The 27,441-nt window shown below is 45.3% G+C and overlaps 1 protein-coding gene across 1 annotated transcript in view; it reads right to left on the reverse strand.

Annotated features, from left to right (window-relative positions):
* The window catches only part of LOC109290892 (lipopolysaccharide-induced tumor necrosis factor-alpha factor homolog), a 43,587-nt gene that overhangs the window by 6,530 nt on the left and 9,616 nt on the right, over window positions 1-27,441 (reverse strand). The window contains exons 2-4 of the mRNA XM_019507719.1: window positions 13,464-13,582; window positions 5,619-5,693; window positions 1,566-1,725 (exon numbers count right to left, since the gene is read on the reverse strand). Of these exons, the coding sequence (XP_019363264.1) occupies window positions 1,566-1,725; window positions 5,619-5,693; window positions 13,464-13,569 (341 nt within the window). The 5' untranslated portion in view covers window positions 13,570-13,582. The remainder of the gene's footprint in view (window positions 1-1,565; window positions 1,726-5,618; window positions 5,694-13,463; window positions 13,583-27,441) is intronic.

Consider the following 27,441-nt stretch of genomic DNA (forward strand, 5'->3'; position numbering starts at 1 on the left):
TGTTACTGCCCTGTGATCCCAGGGTCTCCATGGAGGTCAACCAGGACCTGTGTGGGCAGGGGGCTCTTGGCCAGGCGGGCAGTCAGGGAGCTGCATCCAAGTGGGATGGGTGGGTGGTGACTGGGGCTGGGGCCTGGGGCAGAGCTGGGATTTGCTCCCTGCACACCCTTTCCCACAGAACAAGCGTTTCTTGGGCAGTGGATCATGGCTCTGCTCTGGGCCCCAGCCCTGTGCTGTCACTGCCCCATGATTGTAGCCCTGCCCATCCATGCCACTCTTGGATGTCACTCCCTGCCTACCTATGGCCCCATCCCAGCCACGTGCAGGTCCCACCTCTGGCGGTGGGTGCACAACAGACAGGCTGGGGTGCCTGGGCATCAGGGCTGGGTCCAGTGGTGGTGGCAGCCAGAAGGAGCCACCACCATTGCAGCTGCCAGGAATCGAGTCCAGTCACTGCTGCTCCAGCCCTGCTGTGTGTCTGGGAATGGTGGGACTGGCTGCACGCATCATGGCCCAGGCTGTGCCCTGCACCTGGGCCTGGCAGGACCAAGGGACCCACCGCAGGCCAGACAAAATCATTTGGTGGACCAGTTCAGCCCACAGGCTGAATTTTACCCACCCTTGGTGTAAGCTGTGTTCGTCCCAAGTTTTGCCTGGGATCAGTCAGAATTGCCTCAATGCAATATCTATTTTTACTGTTGGATACTTCACAGGTACTTAAAGTGGGGCAATGGTCTTGTAGGTCTGTAGGATCCCAGAATAAAAGGTTTTGTCCTGGAAGAAATCGAACATCTGTTTTTAGCCTAAGTTGTAAGGAAAACATGCCTAAAAAAATGTGAAGTGTTGTACCACTCTGAGGCTTGAAACAGGCAGTGCATTTATCTTGGGATAAATCCTAAAGAAGTTTCCAAGATAAGAGATAGTAACAGTTTATCCTGGGATATTGTAAAATACATCTGTACACTTATCCCAGCATTTCATCATTGAATTTATGGCAGAAAAGCAGCACTGCATTCAGCCTCTCGTGAAACCCTGATTAGAAGGGCAATGCATGTACACACCAATTATAAAATAATTTTGTTTCTGGACAAACGCATAATTTATCCAGGAACAAATGCAACATCTGTTTCAAGCCTAAGTGATCCGGGCTGGCTTGGTTTCTGATAAGTGGAATGGTCAGAAAATAGATTTGATCATCCTGACACAGATGTCTCTCAGAATCATCTGTTGAACTGCTCCACTTTGTGTAAATCATTACGTTCATTCAGCCAGAGGAGTGAAAAAGTAACTAACTGTTGGTGGGAAAGAAGACAGGGCTGTATAAATTCTGTTTCTTTTGACTGACTAATGAGAAGGTTAATATCTGATTCAATTCATCTCTTATTCACACCTTACAACTGTACTGGACACACACTGGTAAGATCCTACAGTACAGTGCTACCCTTTGGTTCTGTCTGCCTAAGAGTCAATCTAGGAAGAGAGAGATTTTTCAGATGAACTATCAATCTGTTATAAATATATATTTTGGTAATTCAGTCTTTAAAGTAAAATGAACAAATGCTTACCCAGTGGCGCACATCCCGGAACACAGAAGATAAGATAGTTTCCCCAGTCTATAGACAACCTGTGTAGTAATGGCTTGGCGACAAGATGGACACATTGTGGATGCTGGCTTGCTTCTAAAGATCCCTGCTACAACGATTGGAGGCTGAGACACTATGTATACTGAATGTAGAAAGAAATACAAAGTAAAAAGGGAATTAGTATTACTCCTTATTGTGTCTCCTTGCCACTTCTCCCTTTTTCTCATAACAGCCACATAGCGAGAAATATATATAAGATCACTTCTACTAAGGTCATCCAGCTTAAGAAAACCAAACAACAGTGTTTCACACTTGGCCCCTATACATGTGCAGGGAGGCTGCTCTGACAAGTTGTAATTACTGCACTCCAGTAGACTCCAGCATCATGTCCAGAGATCCTGGTTTTCTCTGATTTAAAAAAATCCCTAATTTTTGGTTTAAAAAAAAAGGAACCCCGAGTCCACGCTTTTCCGTGATCGAAATGAAACACCACTAATATAAAGATATATATAATGGTGTTTCATTTTACCCAAGGGACCCAATCCTGCTCCAAATCCACATTTTCCATGATTTAAATGAAACACCACTAATATATAGATATATAGCTATATATATAATGGTGTTTCACTCATATATAGTACTTTTTCATTTTAATCATGGAAAATGTGGATTTGGAGTTACTTTTTTTTTTTTTTACTAAAAACTGGGGACTTTTTTAAATCGGAAAAAACCAGGATTCCTGATCAAGTGTATCAGCATCTCTGCGCTGAAACGTTGCGGTGGAGTGCTTTAAAGCTCATTCAATGAGCTTTAGTTTAAAGTGCCCTGCTGCCATTTTTTTTGGCACAGGGACACTGATACAGGTGATGATCTAGGCACTTTAGTTAGCACAGCTTTTGGAACAGTGCTAATTAAAGCAACCCACCTCCCAGACCATGTCTATAAATGCTCACTGAGTCCAAAGCAGGCAAAATTTTAAAAACTGCCAGAACTTTTTTTTTACCATGTTCTTGCTCAGAATGAAACTCTGAGAGGTGTGAAGCACCAAGAATGGAAACAAAATAACTTTGGCACTTTGCAAGAAAACTAGTAAATTCTGGACAATTCTTATGTCATTTCCCATGTTCTGAAACATCAAATCAAACCTAAGATTGCGAAAACTTTTTCTAGTTGGGTTGCAAGAAAGCATATTTTCAATGCAAATTCTTAGGACTAACAACCTTAATAGTAGGTGTACAGGTCACAAATCTATTTCTAATGTGTCTAGTCTGGACATATTACAAATGTTGATTAAGAATACTCTTCAGGAACTGGCGTACCGGATGAGCTGTATTATTTACCCACTCCTTTATGCTGTCTCAATGAGTAGCGCTAAATGATTGGGGCTAAACAGACTGCATGGAAACCCATAGTTGACATTTATAGTATAATCTCCCAAGAGAGGAAGTTTTCTCTACCACCCAGCAATTAGTGGTTATCTTGTGTTTTTAAAACATAAGGGTTTACATCCTGGATTTTAGAACAGGATTGTTCATAATCTAACTCTGCATGTTCTTGGTAACTGACAGAAAACCTTACAGTGACACAAATAAATTGAATGTTACTAGAGTTTTTTAATCAGTTCTGGCAATAGCAAAGAAACCCATCAAATTTCATTCATACATTTGGCTAATTCATTACTAAAAAATAATGCTGACCCTCACTGACAATGTTTGGAAACTGATGCATCTGGCAGTTTCTCAGTCTTTTCCAATAAAGGTATGATTGGAAACTTTTAAGAGGATAATAATGGATATTCCTTAGTACCACAACAGTTTTCTAGGGGAAAATTTATTCACCAAAAATGTGACTTCAGCCATTCCAAAATTATTAATGAATTTGACACAGTTTTTTAAAATTAGATTCATGAACTGCTAAAGAAAAAAGTGACTGAAACTGTCCCTTTTCTTAATAACCCAAGGGTTACATGTCTTCTACAGGTGTTGTGTGTGCAGCTGTTTTAACTCACACCCCTACCTCCCAGGGAAGTGCCCTGACTCCTAGGCAGTTGGATATCATGCGGTACCCTTTCCTCAAAATCTGGTATTGAATCTGTTCCCCTTTGTCTACAAGACTTCAGTATGCATTGAGACTCTCTAATGTGGTGATCAGAGACACTGACTTAAATTATAATCCCTACTTAGCAAATATTTAAATCTCTTTACAAAGTGGAACAGTGACAACAAGAGAAACTGAGACCAATCAACTCCAAAATAGCTAGTTGGTTAAGATACCAGAGGGAGGTGGGTCCAAATCCCAGGATCAGGACAGATTTAAAACCTGTTCTTCCACCTCTTAAGGTGTACGTACATGTTATAATTAACACGTGCTAACTCCAATCCCTCACCCACAGACAGGTGCCTGCCCCCTGGTGGCTATCTTGGGACTGGAAGTCCCGCCCCCTAGTCCCTGACCTTTGCCACCAGAAGGTTCTCCCCTTGCCCCCCCGGAAGTACTCCTTTCAGCAAGGGTTTTTGCCATCTCAGAGCCAGAATAATACCAAATTATATTCTAAAAATTGAACACCTATAACATTCATTCATTTGATTTCAAAAAATATTTTTGTCCTGATTTACATGCATTTGTGTAGTGCACATAGAGGTGATTGCACAGTAGCTTAAAATTGAAGTCTTACTCTTGTATATTATGCAGGAGTGGGTATAGGTTTGTGGGGGGCTGTGGGTGTGTGGGGATATGGGGTGTGGGGGAGGAGTTTTGTGGGGGGGATAGGTGTGTGTGTGCATGAGGGAACATGTGGGGGTGTGTGTGTGCATATGTGGGGTGTGGGAGAGTATGGGGTTTGTGAGGGGCTGTGTATGGGAGTGGGTGGCTAGGGTATGTGAGGGGGTGTGGGTGTGGTGGTCTGTGTGTATGGCAGTGCAAGGGGAAGGTGTGGGTGCATATGTATGGTGGGGTGTGCATGTGGGACTTGCCCTACGAATACACACACACACACTCTGTCCCTCCCTCCCTCTCTCCCCCCCACACACATGCGTGCACATTCTGTCCCCCCCCTCCCTGCATACACACACACATGCAGTATCCCCCATGGTCTTCCCCTGCCTTTCCCCCACCCCCACCCCATGTTCTTATCTGAATCTCCCTCTCTGGCACGTGGAGGTAGAGAACAGCCTCATGCTCCCAGGCCAGAAGCCTGGTTGGGGGAGGTGGAGATGGGAGGGGCAGGGCCAGGTGGGCCTTGCTGGGCTGCTTGGTCTTGCTGCTTGCTTTCCCTGGGTCCTACAGCCCCTGGCTCCTGTCATCTTTGAGAAATATTAATTTTCTAAATTTTTTTAGGGGCCCGACAGGCCAGGTAAAATGGTCTGACAGGCTGGATCCAGCCCATGGGCCGTATTTTCCTGTCCTTGTGTTAAGTATTAATACCCTCTAACATACGCTGCTCTGACCTGCACCTAGAGGGCTGGCAAGAAGCAGGATGGCTAGAAGCTGCTAAATTCACTACTTGCCTGCCTGGCTCACCTGCTCCCAAGGACAGGATAGGTTCCAAAAGTGCGGCCTGTGGCCCAGATTGCACCCGCTAGCCCCCATGCACTCAGGTTGGGTCCCTGTCAACCCAGATCAGCAGCAGCATGAATCTACCCCTCTATTTTGATTATAAGTTCCCATAAAATGGAACCTTTTTGTTCAACACGCAAAAAACTTTTTTTAGTTTATAAAGAAAAGGTTTATTTCAGGTTAACCTGGATATTTTTTTTTGGTTCAAAAAGTGAACCAAAAAATAGAAGTTATTCATCCAGTACTAATCCTTAACTGATTTAGATGTGGGTAAGTTAACCCATGGATTGTGGAAAAGGAGTGACACTCATAAACAATGTTTCCCTATCATCTTTAGTAGGTAATTTCTTATATTTTTATACCATAAATGGGTCAGAATTCCCCTCCATTCATGAAAAACCAGTAGTAGAACAGTGAGATGTTTTTGCTTCTGTTCATGTGCTATATCCAAAATAACTTCCACAAAATCTTTATTCTTACCTGCTTCTGTGGGGTTGGCTGTGGGGTTGACATCTTGATAGGAGTATGGTGGGGGAGAAGGATACTGGTAATCTACTGTATTAAGAAAAAAATGAATAAAGCATAAAATGTTGTACAACGTACCCCCTCAAACACCTAATCAGAATCTGAACAGCGGCTATTGTGGAGTGATCTCCACACTGTGGTTCAGTATTGAGTACACAGCTTCTGTTTGCTCTATACCCTATCATTTGAAAGATATACAGTGCTAAGAAAGTATAAGCTGGTATAATCTTGGGAGGGATTTCAGGATATTTGCCCAGAAATACCTCCGGGACCATTTCCAAACGAGGAAGGATGCATTTTTCAGTGGGCAGGCTGAGGCTTTAGTTCAGCTTCTTAGATAGACTATAAGCTTAGCAAGCATGTAGCATGGTGTGGCATTAGCAAACTGCTCTTCTCTAACTTAGGGGGGAAGAGTATGAGAATTCTTTTAATGTAAATTATTTCTTTAATAGGATTATTGTTAAAGAACTACTCACTGTTGATTATGTTAGTTAAGTTTATTCTGTTTTTCTGTTCCTTCCTGTGTGACTGCACCTTAATGTCTTGGAAAGGTTTACATGTTTCAATGATTGCGACCTATTCCAGCAGGGGCTCTGACTCCTAGTAGAGCCACTTATAAACACCTAAGTCACAAGGTAGGGATGAAATCCAAGACAATCATTGGGCCCTCCAGGTTCTGGACTGAGCAGCAGACTAACGACATGTCCTCATTAAAAAAGAGTTAGGTTACAGAAAAACAAGAAGGTAGCCATTCCAGCAAGCATTAGGATAGGCTAGATGACACAGCGTGCATGCCTTAAGAAATGTCTGGTGGCAGAAAAGAGATTAAGTTATTTGTCTGCTGCTTGGAAACGGGCCTGAGCACATGGAACACAATTGTCAGTGTACTAAAGATCAGTAATGGAGGTGTTGGTTTTCTCGGATTTGGAATGTAATTGGTTGACGTTAAACAGAGTCCCATCCAGGTGATACTTGATGCTGAATCCAGATGGAAATGTATTAGCAATGAGATGGAGAATAGCTGTGATATAGATGAAAAAGTTTTAGTGCAATCGCACATCCTTGCTTGACTCCAGTTGTAATAGTAAAGGTCCATTGCAGAGCTGTTGCTTGCTGTTATGTAGTAATGAAGAAGTCTGGTAACGGTAACAAATTTTGGCAGGCATCCAAATCTCATTAGGATGAGAAAGATGGAAATAGGGCCTCTCCTGGTTGAATCAAAGGCCTTAGGTCAATGAAGGCCATGTAAAGATCTTGATGTTGCTCTCAGCACTTCTTCCGCAGGTGTCTAGCAACAAAGATCATATCTATTATCCGTCTGAGTGGTCTAAAGCCACTCAAACATGGGTAGTATCTCTTCAGTAAGAAAAGTGAGTCTGTTGAAGAGAGTGTGTCTTCTGAGACATCTCCTTTCTTGATTTTGGTAATGATTTTGGCATCTTTCAAGTCACTAGGAATCTGTCCATGTTACCAGATTTTCATAATAATAGCGTATAGTTGGTAAGAGTTTTTTCCACCTTGCTTATAAGGTGCTAAGTTGGTATTCCATCAGGACCACATACTTTGTTGGTCTTCATCTGCTTAAGGGCATTCAAAGCCTCTTGATAAATTGGTGAAACTGCAAGGAAGTCCTTAACGGGGTCTTGTGAAATAGCTTAAATAGTATTGTCTTCAACATTAGAATCTTGATTCAGGAGCTCTTGAGAGGACCTTTCACCATGCACTGATGGTGGAGCTGTCTTTAAAAAGTGTTGTTCCATTCTTGGACTTCAGAGGGATGGCTTCTTGGTTGCACTGAAGAAACTTGGCATGTTGTAGCTATCATCAAACTTTTTAATCTCTTGTTTTGTCCTTTTGCTGCTTGTTCTTTTGCTCTTGACTTCCTCTGGGTCTCAGCTTTAATGTGAAAAGTGTCTTCCTTCTGTTTTGGAATTGATGTAATTCTGCCAAGTTTCAAAAGCTCTCCTTTTTGTGTCAGTGAGAACTTAAATATCCCTATCATTCTCATCAAGCAAGTCCTGATGTTTCTTTGTAGAAAAGCCTAGATATTTTTCACATGCATCGTGGACGTCTTTCTTGAGGCTCTCCCAGTGACTGATGATATCAAGATCATCAGAGAGGTACCAGGCATGGCTCGTGAAAGCTGCTATGGTGGGGCAGATGGAGCATCCCACAGGAGCATGGGGGGGGCCCATGTGCTCAGCGGTGAACCCAGAAGTGAACTGGAAGTACTTCCGGTCTACTTTGGGGTCCACTGCCGAGTGCACTGGGGACCACTCTGCCCCCCCGGCTCAGCAATCAGTTGTGAGGGGGACCCCAGGTGCCCCCCCAGGCCCAGAAGGCGCACCAGTCACTGAGCTGAGGGGGGGGGTGTCCCCCACTCACTCCCCGGAAGACCCAGAAGTGGACCAGAAGTGTTTCTCGCCCTTTTCCAGGTCTGCTGCCAAGCACACTGGAGATCCCCCAAAGCTCCCGTGGGATATTCCATCTGCCCCAGCATCTCAGCATTCACAAGCCACCTCATATCTTGGTTTGTAGAAAAAACATGTAAAGCTGTGTCTATGTCCAAATCATCGAATCACTCTGAATCTATTTGGAGGGTTCTGATTCGATTGGGAGAGATTAAAGGGTCCCTTGATTCAATTCAGATTCGGAGATTCAGCCACCAAATCGGGCTGAATCTCCACTGATCAAATCAGTGACTGAAGCTTTGCACAGCTCTAGCATCCATACTTCAGAAGGATCCTCCACAGCACTTCTTGGCTGACAGAGTTGAAGGCTTTCATGAGGTTAAAGAAAGCCATGTAGAGAGATTAATGTTATTCCTGGCATTTTTCCTGCAGCTGGTGAGCTGTAAATATGTCAGTTGTGCTTTGAGATGACCTAAACCCACACTGAGATTCCGGGAGGAGCTTTTCCCCATGCTGGCCACCCTGGGTTTCAGCACTCTTTCCTGCCTAGGCAGGGGGTTGGACTCAATGATCTGTTGAGGTCCCTTCCGACCCTAGCATCTATGAATCTATGAATAAATGGAACGAGATCGTTCACGACAGTTCTTGCAATGGTCTGTCCTGTGATGGGCAGCAAAGTGATCCCTCTGTAATTTCCACAGTTGGACTTGTCTCCTTCCATGAAGATTGTCATATTCATGGTGTCTCTGATTTCCTTCTCATTCCAAATCCTTAAAATGAGGGCAAGGAGCTTTGATGTGAGCTTCTCTCCCTCTTGCTTGAAGGTTTTGGCTGGAATTCCATCTCCTCCAGGTATTGTTCTTCATCTGCTTGATGGTCTTCCTCACCTTGTCAGGGTTTGGAGGGATTCCAAGATCATCTTTGACTGGCTGTTGCAGGTTGGAGTTGAGAACACTCATCAATAGAGTCTGAATTGAGAGACTTCAAAATGCTCCTTCCAATGGGTGTCGATGGTGACCCTTTCCTTGATCAGGTCTTCTCCATTCTTAGGTCTCAAGACAGTTGGTCCCTGAGTGCTTAGACCATTGATGGCTTTGGTGGCATTGGAAAAAACCCACTTATCATGCATGTCAGTGAGATGTTGAATCTCCTTTGCGTTGTCTTCCCACCATCTGCTCTTCATATTGCAGTTTTTCCTTTGGACCCCTGCCTTGGCTTGTTGGAAATTCAATTTCTTTTGCTTGGATGTCATTCTGCAAAGCATAAAAAGCTTTGCACTTGCAGTTGATCAATTCTGGGATCTCCCAGTCATTCTCATCAAACCAGCCTTGCTGTTTCCTGTTAGAGAATCCTAGTGTTTCTTCATAGGCACTGATGATGGTAGACATGAAGGCACCATGAACACTGCCAACATTCTCTCATTGTTGATTGGAATTCCCCAGTTTTTCATTGAGGCACTGGTGGAAGAAGTCTCTCTTGACTCAGTCCTTGAGTCCTACAACATTGATCTTCCATCAACATTGCTTCTGGTGCAGCCATCGTTTAGGAGCCAGTTTGGGTAATGTAACTGAGTAGATGAGTCGGTGATCAGTCCAGCAGTCATCAGCTCATAGCATAGCTCAGGTGATGTGGACATCTCTGCGATCCTGGGCATAAACAATGACATCAGTCGGATATCAATGCTTATATCAGAGGTGTTGCCAGGATGTCTTTTGACTGTTTTTCTGGTGGAACAGGGTGTTGGTGGTAGTGAGTTCATGTTCCATGCATTTGGTCAAGAGAAGGATGCTATTGCAGTTGACTTTTCCTACTCCTTCCTTGACAGTTCCATTCCAGAGGTTTGATTCCCTTCTGACTCTGGTGTTGAAATCACTGAGAAAAATAAGTCTGTCTCCCTTCAGAACATCAGGAAATACTTAGTCAAGGTTGGCATAGAATTCCTCCTTGGTTTCATCAGCAACATCAACAGTCAGGGCATATGCGCTGATGACAGTGGCATATTGACTTCCCAGAAACTTAAGAAAAAGTCATGAGGTGCTCATTAATTCTGATAGAGAACTCATTAAGTTGATTTATGAGTTCATTCTTGATGGCAAAACCAACTCCGTGAACCTGGCATTCTTCTTTCTGTTTACCTTTCCAGAAGAAGGTATAGGTGTCTCCATGTTCTTTGGACTGCCCTTCTCCTACTTGCTGGGTCTTGCTCAGTGCAGCAACGGGGTCATTTGACCCCAGTACTCTTTCCTGCCATGGCAGGGGGTTGGACTTGATGATCTGCTCAGGTCCCTTCTGACCCTACCAACTATGAAACTATGACATCAGTGTTATGTTGCCTGAGTTCTTGAGCCAGAATTGTGGTCCAACGCTCTGGGTGTTCACACTGAGGATCATCCATGAGGGTCCTGATGTTCTAGATCCCAAAACTGAATGTGTGTCTTTTTTGAATTTGATGACAGTAAAGGTGTGTCACTGGGTACCATCTCCAGGGATGGCTATAAAGCCCCTGGGGACCAACAAAAATTACTTTTACCCTGCTCTATGGGCAGTCCACCCACCTTGCCTGCCATGTCTTGGTGTTAATTGCCATTAATATATGGGGGGCTGCCCATTCACTGAATAATTCACTGCAATTCACTGAATAATTAATTCAATATTTATTGAATGGCCACCAGCTGACTGGTCCCAGCCATGGGAGCTAATTGCATGGCTCCAATCCATCCCTACACTATATCCCAAGCTTCATAGATGCTATCTTCATTGATCTTCTCTCATTACACACACACAGCCCCCCCTGGGTCCTCAGACCTCTTGGTCTTTCCCTCAGGCCCTCTCTGGGCCCCCAGGCCTCCTCAGCCTCTCACACAGCCCCACTCTGTTTCCTTAGATCCCTTGTCTCTCACTCAGCCCCTCCCTGGGCTGCCAGACCCCTTGGTTTCACACTCACCCTCTTTTTTGGTTTGCCAGACCCCTTAGTTTCTCATATGGCTCCTCTCTGGGCCCTCCAATCCCTCATTGGGCCTCTGGACACATCTGGTCCATCTTTTCCCAGTCCCTCACTGGGCCTCTGGACAGACATGGTCCCACTCTGGTCTCATTCCTCTCTGGGATTCTGGATCCTTCTGGTCCCACTCTTTCTTTTGGCTCCCATGCTCCCTACTGGGCCCCACTCTCATCCTCAAGGCTCTTGTGCTCACTTTCTCCTTTGGGCCCTCCCCAACTTGGATAGAACCATCTAAGCCATCATCATGTTGGACTGCAGTCTCTTTGATTCCCTTCCTTAGGCTGTAGCCACACATGGACCTTTATTTTATCCATTTTAGGCATCCCATACTTGCCCTTCCCTGGAGTTTACCATCAGTGGCACTTTCTAGGGGTTACCTCACCACAAGTAGTCCCATCACTATGACCACAAACTTCAGTAGAGTGCAGTTTTTGTTCATACCCAGCATCTACCTCCAGGCTATCTTGCTCTGACATTTTTTACCCTTCCTGGGCTATGGGTTCCTTCCAGCCCCCTTTCTTGCCCTCCTGGCCTACAGCTCTCCAGGCCCCACCTCCAGACACCTTGGCCTCGGCTCAGCCCCTGGTTTATCTGGGCTCACCCAGACCCCTCAATAGATCCCTTACACTCTGCCCTGCTCTCTGGGCCCTGGACCCCTCATTGGGTCCCACATTAGGCTCCAGGCCCCTTGTCAGGTCCCACACACTTGGCCTCTCTCTCTGGGCTCACCTGGACTCCTTCCTGGGTCCCCAGGAACCTCCTCCACCCCTGTAGTTCCTTCCCAAACCTCCAGACTGCTCTAAGTGTTACCCTCCATGTCAACCTTCTGGAGCTGTGGCCATCCTGCTGAGGTGGTATTCTCTCAACAGGCTCCAAGATCTTACTGCCAGCTTTGCCCAGAACTTGGGCTTATATCGACCTTAAACCCAGTCCTCCACCTAGGTCAGATCACTCCCTCCAATCAGCCCTAGCCACTACCTTCAGGCTCCCTGGGTCAGGTGACCTTGTAATCAGCTCTGCAGACTGCTACACCAACTACTTCTCTGTTTAAAGTGGCTAAAATTGGCCACTACAGTTGCCACTTGCCATCCCCCCACCTTACCCCTGACACCACTGCAGCTGCCTGTGGGCAGTACGCGCTCGGCCCGCCCTCACTGCAGATGTCACTGTGCAGTGGTAATGCATAGGGGGTGCATGTGCACCCCCTGACAGCAGTGTTCCTGGGCAGGGGTTGCAGGCATGAGCACTGGTGTCCCCCCTGAGAGCACTGGCTGGGGAGTGTGCCAGGAGAAGTGGTTCCCCCGCGGCCAATCATGTCAACCCTGAAGTGCCAGCGGCATGTCTGGAAGTGCCAGTGTCATGCCACTACCAGCTGCAGGGACCTTCCCCCCTCTCATCTGTGGGACCAGCCATGGGGGGATCACCAAGGCATTTTGTCCAGCCCACACCAGGTCCCTTGGCTTCTCCCACACCAGGCATAGGGGTCAGCCTGAGCCATGATGCATGCAGCCAATCCCACTGCTCCCAGGTACACAGCAGGGCTGGGGCAGTGTGGCAGCCAGACTCAGCTTCCTGACTGCCCCAGTGGTGGTTTCTTCTGGCTGCTGCTGCCAGACCCAACCTGCTGCCGAGGCACCCTGGCCCATCTGCCCCACACCCACTGCTGGATGGGTGGGCCAGGTCTCCAGGGACACCAGCTGGGAGCCATGTGGGCAGGGCGGGTGGATGAGAAGGGGCCACAGGTGGGTGGGGAGCAGCGTCCGGGAGCGGAACAGGCAGGTGGGGCTGTGGATCAGGATTGCAGGGTGGTGTCAGTGTGCAGTCAGGCCCAAAGCAGAGCTGTGATCCTATGTCTGCATGTCCCTACGATGGGTGCCAGTTCTGCCGACAGGGACATGCAGGGAACAGATTGTGATTCTGCCCTGGGTCCTGGCCCATGCTGTTATTGCCCCAGGATCCCAATCCCAGCTCCAGCCCTGACTCTGCCCGTCTGCCTGTCCCGCTTCTGAATGCCACTCCCTACCCACCTATGGTCCCATCACAGCCATCTGGCCATGTGCAGGGGCCACTTAGGGAGTTTTGGTGAGCTGTTGTGGATGGAGTGGGGGGCAAGGAGGGTGCTGACCCAGGCTGCAACAGCTCAGTAAAACTCTGTCAGTGGCCCTCTGGCCAAAATAATTGCCCACTTCTGCTATAGCCAGCGTAATGTAAATTAGCCCTAATTTGATGCAATGGGCATGGGCACCTCCTGAACCCAAGATATGCTGGGAAAGTTAGGCCACCTCATGAGCCAGGCTCATTTTGCATCAAGTGCCATTAATTAGCACTTGAAGCAGAAACCATCCAGAGGACACCTTATCCTTCTGGGACTTTGCAAAGTTAGCCTACCTTCTTGTACACAGAAGTCTGGTGCAGAGGGTGTTTGCATGCCAGGCTGTGGATAAGTCTCACATGAGGTCATAGGAATCATTATGTGTCCCTTCTCACTAGCCATTTTTCCAGTTTGCCTGCAAGAGATCACAACATAACATTGAACCATAAGGTTAAGGATTTTCCAGTGACAAGCACTGCTCGTGGAACTCAGAGACCTGCCTGTCTGAGCTTGTATTAATATGGAAATTAACAGTGCTCAGGTGCTGGATTCTTTATAGGCCAAGCTAAACGCCCATAAACGCCTATCATATTTTATGATGACTGAAACAGGGAATCCTTAATGTTAAAATAACATTGGAGCTTGCCTTATCATGAAACAAGTGTGACTAAGTTCTGACCAGCAGTTTCAAAGTCAAGAATGTCTAGTGTCTAATGACTGCTCTAACACCCTGGGGAAAATGTTTGTCTCAGTATTTATGTCTATACGCAGAACCCAATTTGCACTTGTTTAGTACACATGTGGGTTTTGTCAGAATCATTCAAGGGATGTTTGTAAAGCCGTTTGGAGATGCACATATCTTAGTTAATAAGCAGCCATTTGTAACAACACTGAGTCTGAATCATTAAATGGGTTATGACCAAATAGGTTTATTCCCATTCTCAAATTCTAAGAAAGAAACACATGGTGGTCCTTTGCATTGCTATGTTACTTTTGAGCACTGATGGATTACAGTTGATGCGAACTGGGAAATTCTTACAGGAAACTGCCACTTGTTACAGCTGCACTGTACCACTAGTGCTATTTCTTTGTAAATTGGCCCATGCAGCCACTGGATCTGGCCTGTGGAGCTGGAGGGTTTAACCTGTGCCCATGCCTGTGCCAGGGCCAAATTAATCTAATCAGTTCCAAACTCCTTTCACTGAGCAGAGCTCAGTTGTTCAGGTCTGTGTGACACTACCACTGGCAAGTATCTTGCCTCCCATATTCTTCAGCCTGGGGCTTCAGATACTCCCAAATCCATAGTGGGCATCCTACGTTGAGATGCCCCTTTCTCTTGCCTGTGGCCAAAAGCCCAAAGGAGCCACCTAGGGAGAAATCCCCCCATTTCCATAAAATAAAGTGTGTAGCTGAGATCCTCCCACTGGGAGGCTGTAGTAGGCTCTCATAGAGGTGTCTGCCTGTAGTGCAATGTACAAGTCTCCACCCTCAACTTCAAAAAGCCATTCAAGGTTAGGGAGAAGGGAATCTCCGTTTCCAGGTACAGCAAAACCACCTACTGCACTGGGACTGGGCAACTTCTAGCTGCTTCTCCCCACAAGGCTGCAGTAGGGGTGCAGCTTCCAGCTGGCGGTGAGCTGCAGCTGGGAGGCAGGAGAGTGGGGAGGAGAAGCAGCAGCAACATGGTTGCCTAGCCTCAGTGCATCTCCCCACTGGATGGAAGCTGCATTTGCATCCCAGCCAGGGGATGGGAGGCTGGGAGAAATAGTGGTGACATGGGTGTAGCTCCCAGCTCCCTGGCCCCAGCATAGGCACAGGCAAAGCCCCCTGCCTCTCATGTGCTGCTGAAGCCACTTGGTCCATAGTAGACCAAAGCTTGGTTGTTCCAGCCCACAGCTTGTAAAGGTTGCTGGCTGCTGCTCCAGTCAAATTACAAGTTGTTGAACCAATTCAGGAATCTTCTGATAAAATCTCTGGCCTCTTCTCTATCTTTACGGGAGGTCAGAGTGCGATAGTACTGTGATGGTTTAGGTAATATGAGAGAAGCAAAGTTTGTTTAGTAGTATCTTTTTATCAGACCAGCTATATATTTGGGAGAGGTGGTAAACTAATTTTTAGGCACAGAATGCACTCCTCAGGTCTGGGAAAGAAGCAGATACATCCTACACTAAATACCAGGGGAAAAAGGTTTTATTTATCTCCAGTACTATATAAAAATACAGAATGAAATACCTCTCCCAACTATGTAGTTGGTTTAATAAAAGATTTCTTTCTGTTTCCTTTGTTTTTTTTCTTCTTGCAGAGAGAGTTACAACCAATATTCTAAAAACAGGCTATCGTTTTCTATTGGACTACTTTATAAAAATTCATACAGGCTTTGAATATTTATCGTTGGAAAAATAACTTTCTCTAGTACCCAAGAAATATGTCCATATAGTTGCTGGTGGGTTAACGCCTCATAAAAAATTGCTTCCTCCAAACATTATTGCCCGGGAAGGAAATCCAGTTCTCTCAGTTATGCTGATTGGTAGGTCGAGGTACCCTGAGATTAAGTGGCAGACTCCTTAGTCATGCCTTGGGGAAATAATCTTCACTCATTTGTTCCTTGCCATGCAGGTCTACTCTGGATATAAGGACTTTAGGAGGCATGGGGAGCACCCAAGCTACTGTCCTAGAACATGCTGGAAACCTGGGTCTTGATTGTGGTACTGAGGGCATCTTCATTGCCTCACTAGACATGGACAGAGTGGAAATGATGTATTTTTGGTGTATTTTTTCAGCTGTGCAGCTGAGCACACTTCTGCTGCACTTTAGACATATCCTAAAAGACTTGTTAAGGTCAGGCAGGAGTCTTCTGTCTCTGCCCTAACTTGATATATTTTATATATCTATAAGACCATCATTCCTTCCACAACCAACAAAGCCAGATCTGTAATTGAAAGCCCCTTCTTCATGTCCAAAACATTTGGTTCTAGGCTGCTCAATGATCTGGCGCACCTAAAATACCTTTAATGTGCGTTGAATTAGAGAGGCCTAAGTGTGTTTAATTTGCAGTGCAGCACAGACTTCAGTTGCAACAAATATGGTGCTTCTGCTCTCTTGAGTCTTGTCAATAATTCACATAGGAGCAGGTGAAGGTTCCAACAAAATATACTTCTGTTAAAGGAAATGGATATTACTACAGTCAATGTTGCAACATGACAAAATCCAGCCTGGAATTTACATGTATTTAAGGGATTAAATGTCATTATCTCTTATTTCTAGCAGCATGTGTATGCATCCTTACCCAATATCCCTTCTTGCATTCCAGATGAGGTATCTGTGGTTATAGACTGTATGTCTTGATATGTCTTGATCATACATGTTAGTTGTAAAAGATGTCCTCCGTGTTCAAAAAAACTTACTGTAGGACACACATAATGTCCAGGTTTTACCTTTGAAAATACGATCTTCACAGAGAAGACTAGATTCTGCTTGGCAGGATTATTATTTAATATTATTGTCCTACCTGGGGCCCTAATGTACTGCATACTCTATAAATGTAGCTGACATATTTCCTCCAAGGAGGTTACAGTACAAGATGACAAGGCAGACTGAGGAGGGATATAGTCAGGTGTGTGTCAATGATGTTTGTATTGTAAATTGAATTAGTCTTGATTATTCAGGGCTGTCCTTGAGTCATTCTAACTGGGTGATTTCTAAAGCTGCTGACAGACCCTAGCTTAAAGGCATGGTGGGATCTGATCTGTAATCCCAACAGTTGCGTCTCCTGCCGTGGCATACATGCATGGCAGATGCACGATTTTGGGATGAGAAATCAGATCCTGGGCTCCCCCTGTACCAGCAAGTTGAAAGAGGATGCCCATAATTAACTGATTGCCAGCTGGGGCCAGGGACTGAACCAAGGTCTGAAACAGGCCCCAGTGCAATCCTGAGCCGTAGCTGACAATCAGCTGATTGTTAAAGCACGAGCTGGGATACACATGTAGTTTTTACATGTCCTGATGCATGGGAACCCCAGGATTTAGGACCCTCTCCCCAATCCCAGGATCCAATCACATTGGGACCTTTAAAAACCATGTGTGATGCACAGGAATCTCAAGACTGGGGAGAAGCTTCTTGACCCTGGGTGCCAGAGATGTCATAAAATCACATATGAAGACCTAGCTGCATATTAGGCTTTTATATGTCTAAGGTGCAGTGAGCTTCTGGGGGCCGAATGAGGCGCTGAGTTTCAGGGACTAATTTTGCCCCTAATTGATTGCATATGTGACAATTGTGTCACAGACTCTGGGACTGTCCCATGCAGGATCCTGGCACTCAGCTGAGTGTCAGGATCTGTCATAGGCCAGCCCCAGCCAGCCACATGTTCTTAAGGCATGATACAAACAAACCACAGTGTTGTTGCACATTACATGTGGAATAACTTTGTGACTCATTTACTGTATTATTCTGCCTTAAATTAACACAAATGTGTGGCTGGTCTACTATTGACAGTATGTTCAACAGGTTAATTGTGTCTTAAAAGGAACATGTATAAAGGGCCTAAGACATTAGAGAAGAAGGGGGTGGTTAGTGGAGGAAAGCTGTGGCCTTTCATCTAATATTCCATGCCGCTTTTCATACCTGGAGCAAGGTGTAAACTTATTTGTGAGAAGCTGATAAATGAGCAGCCAAGGCTGGCTTCACTACTGACAAAAAAGTGGGGGTGGCAAAAGTAACAAGGCCAAATGGGCAGGCTAGGACTTGAAAATGGGAACAAATATCTCAGATGTGTTGGCGTGAAATGAGAAGCCTATGGAAGGATTTCTGGGAAGCTTGTGGTCTAATAGGAATAATGAGCAATGGACTGTTGAGGGAATCTTAGCTTCTTTGGCAATCCCTCACAGTCAAAGATGATTGTCTTCCATGACTGTCTTATCTGTGTGTCTGAAGATGGCCAATGAGGGACTAACCGGGATCAACAAGCTCTACTGAAGCTTGGACATGTAATTCTGTGTGGGGTGGGTGGCACTGGATTTTTTATTTGGTCTGTGACACACTGTTTCTGCTGCTCTCACTTTTCCATCTCTTGCTGTCGTGAGGTTTCAAAGTAATGAGATCCCTGCAGCAGACTCTTCCTCCATTTGAAGTGGTCCTAAGCAATAATCCATGAGTTGACATCAATGTTGCATTTTTTTTAAGTTGGCCTTGAAGACATCTCTGGAATGCTTTCTCTGCCCTCCTCTTGAGCATACACCTTGGTGAGCTGGGAGAATAAAACTTGCTGTGGGAGTCTGGAGTCTGACATTTGGATGACACGGTGGGCCCAGCAAATTTAATGCCAGATGATCATCACCTCAATAGATGCTAACATTGGTGTGTCTCTCTTCTCACTGGATTCAGAAGATCTTCCACAGGAGGTGTTGATGGTACTTCTACAGCAACTTTAGATGTCTCCTGTACATTGTCCACATCTCATCTCTGTACACGAAGGTGGGGAATCATGACTGCTTGATCAGGCTCATGGTTTATTTTGGATATGATGTCATGATCTTCAAACACCCATTTCTTCAGGCATCCAAAGGCTCCACTTGAATTTTGAGGTGATGTTGGATTTCTTCATAGATGTCAGCCTTCTGTGAGAGATGACTTCTAAGATAAGCAAAATATTCAAGATTCCCCAGAGTCTTGTGGATCTGGATTACTGGAACTGGTAAGGAGCTGGTTCTGGTGGAGGACCTTTAGTCTTCTGAATGTTAAACATCAGCCCCATTTTCTTGTATGCCTCCATGAAGACGTTGACAATTGCCTGAAGGTCTGCTTCTGAGTGAGCACACATTACTACAGCATCATCAGCATACTGGAGCTCAATGATTGAGATCTTGGGTGATCTTGGCTCAGAGTCAGCTGAGGTTAAACAGCTTACCATCCATTCGGTAATTTAGCTCCACTGCAGCTGGCAGTTTGTCGGTAGTCAGATGTAACATCGTGGCAAGAAATATTGAGAAGAGTGTTGGAGAGATGACACAGCCTTGCTTAACTCCCATTTTAAACTCTACGGGATCTGTGATAGATCTATTACTGAGAATTGCTGCTCACATACCATGACGGAGCCAGCAGAGAATGGTGACAAATTTTGGTGAGCACCTATACTTCAGAAGAATCCACCACAACACTTCTCAGCTGACAGAGTTGAAAGCTTTTATGAGGTCAAAAGGCCATATAGAGGGGCTTACGTTGTTCCCAACATTTCTTCTGCAGCTGGCAAGCTGTGAAGATCATGTCAGTTTTGCCAACTGATGTCCTAAACCCACACGGAGATTCTGGGAAGAGCTCATCAGCAAGTGGAAGGAGACAGTTCAGAATGATTCTTGTAATGGTCTTTCCTATGGTGGACAACAAGGCAATCCCTCTGTAGTTTTTGCAGACTGACTTGTCTCCTTTCTTGAATGTTGTCACAATCATAGCATTCCTGAGGTCATATGGGATTTCCTCATCATTCCAGATCCTTAAGATGAGGGCATGAAGCTGTGATGTGAGTTCCTCTCTTCTGTGTTTTAAAATTTCAATGGGGGATTCCGTCTGCTTCCAGATATCTTGTTCTTCATCTGCTTGATAGCTTTCTTCACCTCATCAAGGGTTGGAGGGATCCCAAGATCTTCTTTGATTGGATGTTGTGGGATAGCATTGAGAACACTTGTCAGTAGCAGAATCTCAGTTGAGAAGGTCTTCAAAATGCTTCTTTGAATGAGCATTGATAGCTCCTCTTTCCTTGATCAGGTCTTCTCCATCCTTAGGTCTCAAGGGGGCAGGTCCCTGCGTGCTTGGCCTGTAGATGACTTTGGTGGCACTGAAGCAGCCATTCTTATTGTAGATGTCAGCCAGATATTGAATCTCCTTCTCCTTGTCATCCCACCATTTGTTCTTCATATTGTGTGTCTGCCTTTGGACCTCTCACCTTGGCCTGTTGGTGATTCAGTTTCTTTTGCTTAGAGTTGGTGTCATTTTGCCAAGCATAAAAGACCTTGTGCTTGATCAGCTCTGGGAATCTCTTGGTTGTGCTCATCAAACCAGTTTTGATGTTTTCTGGTAGAGAATCCAAGTGTCTCTTCACAGGCACTTATGACAGTGGCTAACCTTCTCCCATTGTTGTTGATTGGAATTCACCAGTTTTTCATTGAGGCATTGGTAAAAGAGATCTTGCTTTCTTGGGTCCTTGATCTTCTGTCAGCATTGCTTCTGCTGCAACCGTCATTTGGGAGCCAGTCTGAGTGATGTAACCAAGCAAATGAGTTGGTGATCAGTCCAGCAATCATCAGCTCCTAGCATAGTTTTGGTGATGCAGCCATCTTTGCCAACCCCAGGCACAGATGATGACATAGTCACGAAATCTTAACATCTATGGGTTTTATGGTTTTGGGAGCTGATGTGTATCAAGCAGTCCAAAACAGGACATGACAGTAAGCTAGGCAGGGGTTGATGTGGGACCTGTACAAAGGATTTAGCTGTCTAGAGAGGAAGAAAAAGCTGAATCTTAAAAATAACTTAGGTGAAGAAGGAAAGGCTTGGATGCAGCTTGGAGGTTCAGACAGTGATGAGGGCAATGGCGTAGGTTGAGGTGTTCAACCTGCAGCCTATGGGTTGAATCTGCCCACTACGCCATGGCACCCAGCCTCTGGAATCACTGTACGTCAGGAAATTTGGCAGTGGGGAAGCAGTGGTAATTAACACTATCACCCCTCCCCTACTGCCAAGTTACCAAGCCCCGTATGTCCAGATCCAGCCCTGCCCAGGCCATTGTCACATGGCTAGATCATGCCTAGGTCCACCCCTGCACCTGGATTGGGTTTGGGCCTCTCCCCCTACATGCCCGTACTGGGGCTGGGCTCCTCCCCACACACTCCATGTGTTCAGGTTAGGGCTGAACTGCTTTCCCTTCCCCCCACCCCACGTTTGGATTGGGGCCATGCTGATTTTCTGCCCCCCACACGTCTAGATCAGGTCAGTTCACTTCCCCACCGCACACATGCAGCTGCATTGGAGTCGGGCTGTCCCACCTGCTGCACCTGGATTGGGTCCCCTCCACACCCAGTCCACATGCTGGATCAAGGCCATTGCCCTGATCTGGCCACAGGTGGACCTGGTACTGTCCATCTGGCCTGCAGGGTGAAAAGGTTGGGTATCATTGGTATAGGTAGTAGTAGTAAAGGCAATGGAGTCATAGGGGAAATTGGAAAGAAAATCAGAAGTTAAGTGTTGACAGTGTTAAGAAATGAGTCAGAACAGGAAGGAGAAGATGTTGGAAAGATTAGCCTATATGTAGAACTGAATGAAGGAAATAGAATCAGCAACATAGAGGAAGCTCTTAAATGCCATAGCACAAAGGTAGTAGTTGAAGGTGCATGTTTACATATGACCATTTTAGGAAAGGGAAAGAAGAGCAGTGGACAGTAGTGCAGTCCTGTGGAGACTGCCACTACTGAAAGTGGGAGAGATGGGGCAATGTGCAAAATAAGATGAGATCCAGGAAAGAAGAGAATCAGGAAAACCAAGAGAGGACAGAATTTCAAAGATGAGAATGCAAACACAGTCTCAAAAGCAGCTTGACACTTCCTGTAGTATGAGGAAACCCTGGAAGTTTGGGAGAAATAATGTGATGAGGAGTGCCTACTGATTCATTATCCTATGGATTAATACTATGTATTAATGCCATGTATCCAGGTGAGGCATTTCAAGGCACTGATGATGATGCAGAGGAGGTAGGAATAATTGACAACAGTGCTTAATAAATTGGGAGAGCACTATATATTCAAAGTTGCATGCAAGCAAATACTGACTAATCCTTGCCCCACCTTGAAGTAGACAGATATAATTGGTTCCACTAAATACATAGGGAAACTGAGGCAAGGAGTTAGTAAGTGACTTAGTCTGTGACTCACTCATCTAGCTAGCATGGAATCCTATACTTAATTCACTTGAGCCATACAGCACAAAAGCTACTGGCTGTAGAGTTTCAGCAGCTGAGGTGCAATAGTTGCCCTGAATCTGCCTGGTTTGCAGCCTCTCATTGCTGGTCTGGAATTTTACAGAGGTTATAAGAAGTCAGTGCATCTCTATGTTGTGACAGCATAAAGCATCTTGAAGCAAAGGAGTAAAGAGAACAAAGCAGCTTGGGCACAAGCTTCCAAAGGAGCTTATCTGGGGCATTAACAGGAGGACTTGCTGTCTAATTCAAAATCTCTTTTTATTTTGGCATGTGTGTAACGATATGCTACCTTTGCAGGCCTCGTGCACTGTGGTGCCAGTGCTCAGCTAGCATGTTCTAGCACAGTGCAAACCCCATTGCATAAGTATTACTTCCAACAACGACAGTTGTAACTGAAGCTTGCTCCTGGCTCCACCAGCCCTAGGAGAGCTGTCTAGCTACATACTAATTTATTAGGGAAGGAAGTGTGGGGCAAGCACTGGGTAAAGTAGAGCAACAAGCTGAGCTGATGGCCCTGCAGGAGAAAGCAGCAAATGGAACTGGCAGGTGGTAACTTCCTGAAAGAGCAAAAATGGGAAAGAATCCAGTAAGCCTCTGGACAAGGATGGTGATTTGGGATGCCCTGGGGCTGATGGCTTGATGGAGGAGGAAGCTGTGTTAAAAAAAAAAAAATGTTGAAATCTCAGGTGGAGCTGTTGTGGCAAAATTTCTGCAACTAGGCAGAACAGAGCTTGATGGGTCAGCCAGGGGCCACCCACATGCAGTGAGCTGTGGGGTTGGGGTCTTGGTTTATCTACAAAATTATCCCTCTGCCATGAAATTTATTGTTGAAGTATTTGCAGGATTTTTTGTTTGTGGTATTGTGTTTGTTAAAGCAAGGCAATTCTGTCTCTCCAAAATGTAGCATTTCTATCTAGTTGTAGCTGAACGTATTTCAAAGTAGCAGGCATAGAAAGGAGTCACTGGAAGACATGTCATTACTTGTGCTGAGGGTTTTGTTTTCTTTTTTTATCCTGAATACTTCAGATCAAAGTGACATTTTTTGCAATTTATTTTGATGAAATAAAATGTGTTGAGGTGATAATTCATACACTCCTAAGTTCCAGTGCCAGCGGGAGCCATTATGATCATCTAACCTCCTGCATAACACAGGCGCTAAAATTTGGTCCAGCAAACTGCATCAGTGTTTCAGGTATAGTACATCTTTTAAAAATAAATGATGTCTTGATTTAAAGACTTCAAGAGGGGGAAACATCCCAATGCATCTACATATGTTGTGTGAGTTATTAATTACGGTCTCCATGGTGCCTTATTTCCAATCCGATTGGGCACCTTTACACGTGCTCTGGGGGTGGGACAGCGCTTTAATCAGAGCAGCTCCAAGAGCCATTCTAATTAAAGCACTGCCACAGCTCGTGTATCAGCGTTCCAGAGCTTAAAAATGGCGTCGGGGCACTTGAACTAGATTTCACTCCATGAGCTTTAGTTCAAGCACCTCTGCTGCCATTTTTAAGCATGGGGGCGCTGATACAGGAGATACAGGAGGCTGCTGGAGTGTGGTCATGGCCATGCTCCAACGTGCTGGAATGCAGCCTCCATGCTCATGCATAAGTGCCCAATGCGTCTAGCTTCAGCTTTAAATCATTATATTTTGTTATGTTTTCTGTTCTTAAAGATCCCTGCTATCAGAAAGCTCTTTTCCTATGTAAGCTCATATAGATTAATACTGGTCTCACAAACGCATCTGTGGGGCATGCCCAGAACCACAAGTTTCTCTCCCTGTCCCACTGCTTATCCCAAGGAACTGACCAAGGTTTGCCCTGGGGTAACTCCTTATCCCCATAAAACTCCACCCCACTGCCTGCACACCAGACCTCACAGCTGCAACAAGGGACTATCTGCCAGCTCTAAGTGCATTCCCTGTGGGTTGTGAAAGAAATATTAGGTCCTGCTTTTTGTAGAATGGGTTAGGTTGGAATTTCAGTTGCCTAGAGATCACTCTTTACCATAGGCAACCAGTAAGGTAACAAAATCATTTATTATACAGGAGAAAAGAATGATACAAGAAAAACTTCATAAGCTAGAGACAAAACAAAAAGATGCATTTCTTACTGTCTTAGCTGACTACCACCTGGTCCTTCAGAGGGACCTGCCAGTATTTTCAGAGAACTGCCTTCCTGCTGATCTTGCCAGCCCAGACTGCTGGGGACCTGGATTCCTCCAAAGCCTCAAAAAATGCAAAGACCAGAGTTATCTCACAGAAAATCTCTAAAATATCTTCAAGCCAGCCTCCCTGCATCATCACAGTCCCAATACCAGGAGTAGGGATCTAAGTCATGGCATGCAAAAGGGATTTTTGTGAGCTGCTCATGGCACACGGAGCCAATTGCACAGCCTTTTTGCAGTGAGCCCACCCCTTGCCACTGATTGGCTGAGTGGGCTGTCATGTGACCCTGGCCCTCGCTGCTAATTGGCCACCATCTTGGCCACTCCCCTTTGCACCAGTGGTGGCTCCTCTCTCCTCTGTGGGCTGCAGACACAGAACAACCAGCTGGGCCACGACCACCAGCACATTGGTTTTAGTAACTTTTTTTGTTGGTGATTTTGCGGACAATGCCTGGTTTTGTGGTTTCCACAAAATGAAGTAGGTTCTTACTCATGACTCTCAGAATTCTCTAGAAATGCATGTCTTGCCAGGGACTGCAGGCATTCCTCTGGCTAATGGGCTGTTTCGCTCCAATGCCTTTGCTATTGTGTGGTTGTTTTTCCTTTTACAAGCTGACAGTAACTTGGGGGCTCATTCCACCAGTGGCTTTTTCTGTCTGTGATTGGGACTGACAATTGTTCTTGCCCCAGGACACAATGACAAAAGACACTTCAAAGTTTTGCCTTCTTTCTTTTCCTTAAATATACCTTCCTTGTTTCATTTGGATAACACATGTTCAAAATCATAAAGATATATGCAGAAAGTGTAATATAACCCATACAGGGATAAAAGCAGTGTAAATGGTTACAGCATAACATTGGCATATCAGCAGAGATCCTGGTTTTCTGTTTAAAATTCCAAAATTGTCTGATAAAATAAAAAAATCTCTGACTAAAAAACCCCAAATTGTATCTTTCCATGATTAAAATGAAATGCCGTGCTCTCTCTGTGTCTCTTTCATGTATAATGTGTGTGTGTGTGTGTGTGTGTGTGTGTATCAACTGAACACAATGTTGTATTGATATATTTACAATTTTAAAGCAATTTTGAGGCACTGGTAGGCTTCCATCATTGTAATAAAATACATTCTAAATACCTATATATTTTGGCATTTGATTTTAGTTTTATCATAGAAGATCAGTTCCTCTGTCCCCTTCACTCATCCTTCACTCATCAGGCTGTGAGTCCAGCTATGGTTGTCCCCCCACTGTCTGGTGGCACTGAACAGCCCTGATATACTGGTGCCCTGCTCCTGCCCATGCCGTTGCCCCTCACTCTGAACCCACAGCTCCAGGCACAAGCAACCTCCACAGCCCAATGGACAGGACCTGGTGTGGGAGGGACCGCTGTGCCTCCATGGCCACCAAGGTAAGGCGTTCCTGCTCGCATTTTATCCTTTAAAAGGGAAAACCTGCATTTTGCCACATTTTCCCATGCAAGCAGAAAACCTGGGTCCCTGCTTATCAGAGACCACACACACCTTATCAACACAACACACATAAGAAAATCTGCCTTATTACCCCGTTCCCCCCCCCCCCCTGAGATTTGGTGGAGTTTGTGGTATTTGGGAAAGGAGGGCAAAGGGAAAATAGGATCTGGTAGATACAGTTAGTAAAAGCCTACAGTGCTAACTAGACCTTGAGTAATTCTGCTTCTGCCTCAGTGTTTTATTTTAGGCAGTAGATTAATTGGAACTAGTAATTGGATATTTCTGTTAAAGCTGGATTGGGGACTGACGTGGTGAAAATGTGTATTACTTTTTTGTATTTAACTGGGGATTTTTTGATGTTTTTGTTAATCTCTTTCATGTTAAATTATAGACTTTAAGTGGGATTTTCACTATGGCTCAGCACTGGCCTGGCTCTGCTCCACCGAAGTCAATGAGACTATTCTCATGAATAAATTGTATTTAAATGTTTGTAGGTACGTAGATTCATAGATATTAGGGTCAGAAGGGACCTCAATAGATCATCGAGTCCGACCCCCTACATAGGCAGGAAAGAGTGCTGAGTTCAGATAACCCCAGCCAGATGCCTATCTAACTTCCTCTTGAAGACCCCCAGGGAAGGGGAGAGCACCACCTCCCTTGGGAGCCCATTCCAGATTTTGGCCGCTCTAACTGTGAAGTTCTTCTTAATGTCCAGTCTAAAGCTGCTCTCTGCTAGCTTATGGCCAATATTCTTGTAACCCCCAGGGGCGCCTTGGTGAGTAGAGCCTCACCAATTCCCTTCTGCACCCCCATGATGAATTTACAGGCAGCCACAAGGTTGCCTCTCAACCTTCTCTTGCAGAGGCTGAAGAGGTCCGGGTTCCCTAGTCTCTCCTCACAGGGCTTGGCCTGCAAACTTTTAACCATATGAGTGGCCCTTCTCTGGACCCTCTCCAGGTTATCCACATTCCTCTTAAGGTGTGGAGCCCAAAACTGGACACAGTATTCTAACTGCGGTCTGACCAGTGTCCGATAGAGGGGAAGTATCACCTCCTTGGTTCACGATAAAATGCCGTTAGCTTTGCTGATGACTTTGTCATACTGACGACTCATGTTCATCTTGGAGTCCACAGATGTGGCCCATTTGCAAAAAAAACCCAGAAGACTGAGAGGTGATAGGATGGAAATGTAGGGAAAAAAGTATATAAAGTTGATTTTAAGGAATGGCTCTGTGTTTTATCTGCAAAATAGCTAGGAATGAGGGTGAGGGCTGTATCATGTCAGTCAACAAGAAGACAGGGAAATAATCTAAAAGAGTATGCCAGTGTCAGGCTGCATCTTGCGAAGCACAGGACTGAGGGGAAAGCATTCAGTCCCTACACCTGCTCTTGCTGATGTCTGCAAGAGATTTGATGTTATCTTTATGAGAACTTGACCAGATTCTAAAACAGGTAGAATAGAAGCTTTGAAACAAACAGTATTTTTTAGTCCATTGGTGACTCTTGTGTTTTCGAAGACTGAGCTTGCAATATTTTGGGGGTTGTAACTACATTTAAACATTACAGCAAGAAATATATGGCAGTCATGCACATGAAGAATTCTAAAAGCCTCCAGACATGGGCGACTGGTGTCACCTTAGTCAGGGGGGGCATGTGCCCCCCCCCCCCCCCC

Source organism: Gavialis gangeticus, unplaced genomic scaffold (genome assembly GCF_001723915.1).
Source record: "Gavialis gangeticus isolate Ggan-Ray unplaced genomic scaffold, GavGan_comp1, whole genome shotgun sequence".
Lineage (NCBI taxonomy): Eukaryota > Metazoa > Chordata > Crocodylia > Gavialidae > Gavialis > Gavialis gangeticus.